At 44.6% G+C, this 2,543-nt stretch overlaps 1 protein-coding gene across 1 annotated transcript; it reads left to right on the top strand.

Moving 5' to 3' along the window:
* The first annotated feature begins 584 nt into the window (after window positions 1-584).
* On the top strand, window positions 585-2,319 carry LOC149253717 (benzyl alcohol O-benzoyltransferase-like). The gene is made up of 2 exons (XM_089456904.1): window positions 585-1,185; window positions 1,302-2,319. The coding sequence occupies exons 1-2, from the start codon at window positions 754-756 to the stop codon at window positions 2,214-2,216; spliced, it is 1,347 nt and encodes a 448-aa protein (XP_089313030.1). The 5' UTR covers window positions 585-753; the 3' UTR covers window positions 2,217-2,319.
* Window positions 2,320-2,543: the final 224 nt, after the last annotated feature.

Below are 2,543 nucleotides of genomic sequence, written 5' to 3'. Positions count from 1 at the left end.
TTAAATAATTAAAATGTTTATCATTCACGAATAATCCAAAGTTGGATATATAAATAATACTCTATTTAAATACTTAAATGTTCCAAGATTCACCAATAATCCGAGAAAGTTGGTTGGATATTTAAATATCTAAAAAAAATAGATTCCCGATAATCCGACAAAGTTGGACAAAACGAATAAAGGAAAGTGTGTATTGGTTTCCCGTAGCGGTCTCCGAAATTTCGCCTCTGCACAAAATTTGAACCCGAGAGATTCGGAGAAGCCAAAGAATTCGCTACGCCCTTTTATTACGGACCCTGAAGCGTTATATACGTCTCACACAATATGTGATTACCTCAATCACCATGCCAATTATTTGACTTGATCCGAAAATGCGGTTTTGTCGTCGCTGAGATTTTTTATAATCAAATTCAAATCGAGTTCCCGTCTGAAAGAGGAGCTATCTTGGTGTCAATTTTATCGAAATGTCGTGAATGGTAGACTCTGTGAAATTATTGGGAGATTTCTGAGTTTGTTTTAAATGTGGAAGTCCTTGTCATGGCTAACCGTGTTGGCCCACTAGGTGAGATAATGTCAAGTCTGTTCAGATCCTTATAAATAGTGACACCTTCTGCAACTATGTCACAGCACCTTCTCCACCTTCAAGTCTTGCATCTCTATTTGTTTTGCTTCCAGTCTCCAGTCAAGTGCAGAATTTTCTGCTGACTTGCTGGATTCGTAGGCTTCGGTTGACTGTCGAAACTTTAATCTGTCATGGCTTCTCTGCAATTCAAGGTCGCCAGAAAGCCGGCCGTCCTTGTCGCTCCTTGCTTGTCTACTCCTAAAGAGTCTCTATACCTTTCCAATATCGATGATCAAGCGGGTCTCAGATTTCATATTCCGATCGTTCAGTTCTATCGTTTCGACCCATCGAAGAAGGGAGAAGATCCTGCTAGAGTTATCAGAGAAGGGCTGGCCAAGGCTTTGGTGTTCTATTATCCTTTTGCCGGAAGGCTCAGAGACGCGCCCGGCGGTAAGCTCGTGGTGGACTGCACGGGCGAAGGGGTGCTGTTTGTGGAAGCTGACGCCGACGTTGCGCTCGAGGAATTCGGAGACCTTCAGCCGCCATTCCCTGGCTGGGAAGATCTGCTGCACGACGTGCCGGGGTCGGAAACTCTCACCAACTCTCCTCTGCTTCTCATTCAGGTTAATTTTCTTTATGCTAAGCATTAATTCAATTAATTTTCGTCTGCATTTGCTATTGGCGATTGCCTTGGCTGCTATTTCTATTTCTGAGCGTACTGGTTATCATGAACTTTCAGGTAACGCGGCTGAAATGCGGAGGGTTCATATTCGCCCTGCAGTTGAACCACACAATGTGCGACGCCGTTGGCCTCGTTCAGTTCATGACTGCTGTCGGAGAAATGGCGAAGGGGGCGGCGAGGCCTTCGGTTCGTCCCGTTTGGAAAAGAGAAATCCTCCGCCCGCGGACGAATCCGGCTGTTAACTTCCCCCTTTACGAGTACGATCAAATCGAAGACAAGGATGGGCAGATGGTGCCTGTGAACGAGATGACCCACAATTCATTCTTCTTCGGACCCAAGGAGATGGAGTCGCTGAAGAGGCAAGCAGTCGGCCAAGGCATGAAGCACCCAACATTCGAAGTTCTATCGGCGTGTTTGTGGCGTTTGAGAACCAGGGCTCTCCAGCTGCCTTTGGAGCAAGAGGTTCGGTTAATATTCCCCTTCGACGCTCGAACCAAATTCGACCCGCCGCTTCCGAAAGGCTTCTACGGGAACGCGATCTGCTTTGCATGCGCCAAGTCGACTGCAGGAGAGCTGGCAAAAAAACCGCTGTCTTTCGCTGTGAAATTGATAAACGAAGCGAAAAGGGCTGTGAACGATGAATACATGCGATCGGTGATAGATTTGATGGAATTGAAAGGGCGCCCGCATTTTACAGTGGTGGGAACCTTTCTGGTTTCGGATGTTACCAAAATCGGCTTCGGGGATGTGGATCTCGGATGGGGAAGAGCGGCATACGGAGGGCCTGCAAAAGGGGGAGTGGGAGCAGTGCCAGGCGTGTCCAGCTTCTACATCCCTCTCCAAAATACAAGTGGGGTGCAAGGAATATTGGTTCCCGTTTGCTTGCCCTCTGCCGCTATGAAAAGATTTCAAGCAGAAATCAATGAAGCCACGGAGAAGTACGCTCCTCCTTTTCTACATTCCTCTCTGTGAAGCCTAGTTTAAATGTTTCACATTTAATTTTTCTCCTTTCCCACATTTGTTGCAATCGTAGATTTATAAATCTGTATAATTTTCAGTGTTTATAGGCTTTACAGAAGCTCCTTTCCCACATTTGTTGCAATCGTAGATTTATAAATCTGTATAATTTTCAGTGTTTATAGGCTTTACAGAAGCTCGTTCATTTATGTATTGAAAGATATGATTTAAATAATAAAATATTATCATTTTCTCCGGCATTTTAAAAAAAACTATAAGCTTTGGAATAAAACAAAATGGTTTACATTATTCAAAGCAAGTTCTCGTAAATTGTGTAGAAGC

This window comes from Pinus tabuliformis, chromosome 7, assembly GCF_031772625.1.
Source record: "Pinus tabuliformis cultivar Carrire ecotype Pingquan chromosome 7, CPIR1, whole genome shotgun sequence".
Taxonomy (NCBI): domain Eukaryota; kingdom Viridiplantae; phylum Streptophyta; class Pinopsida; order Pinales; family Pinaceae; genus Pinus; species Pinus tabuliformis.
Note: the sequence above shows the minus strand (reverse complement) of the source record. Positions and strands in the feature narration are given on the sequence as shown.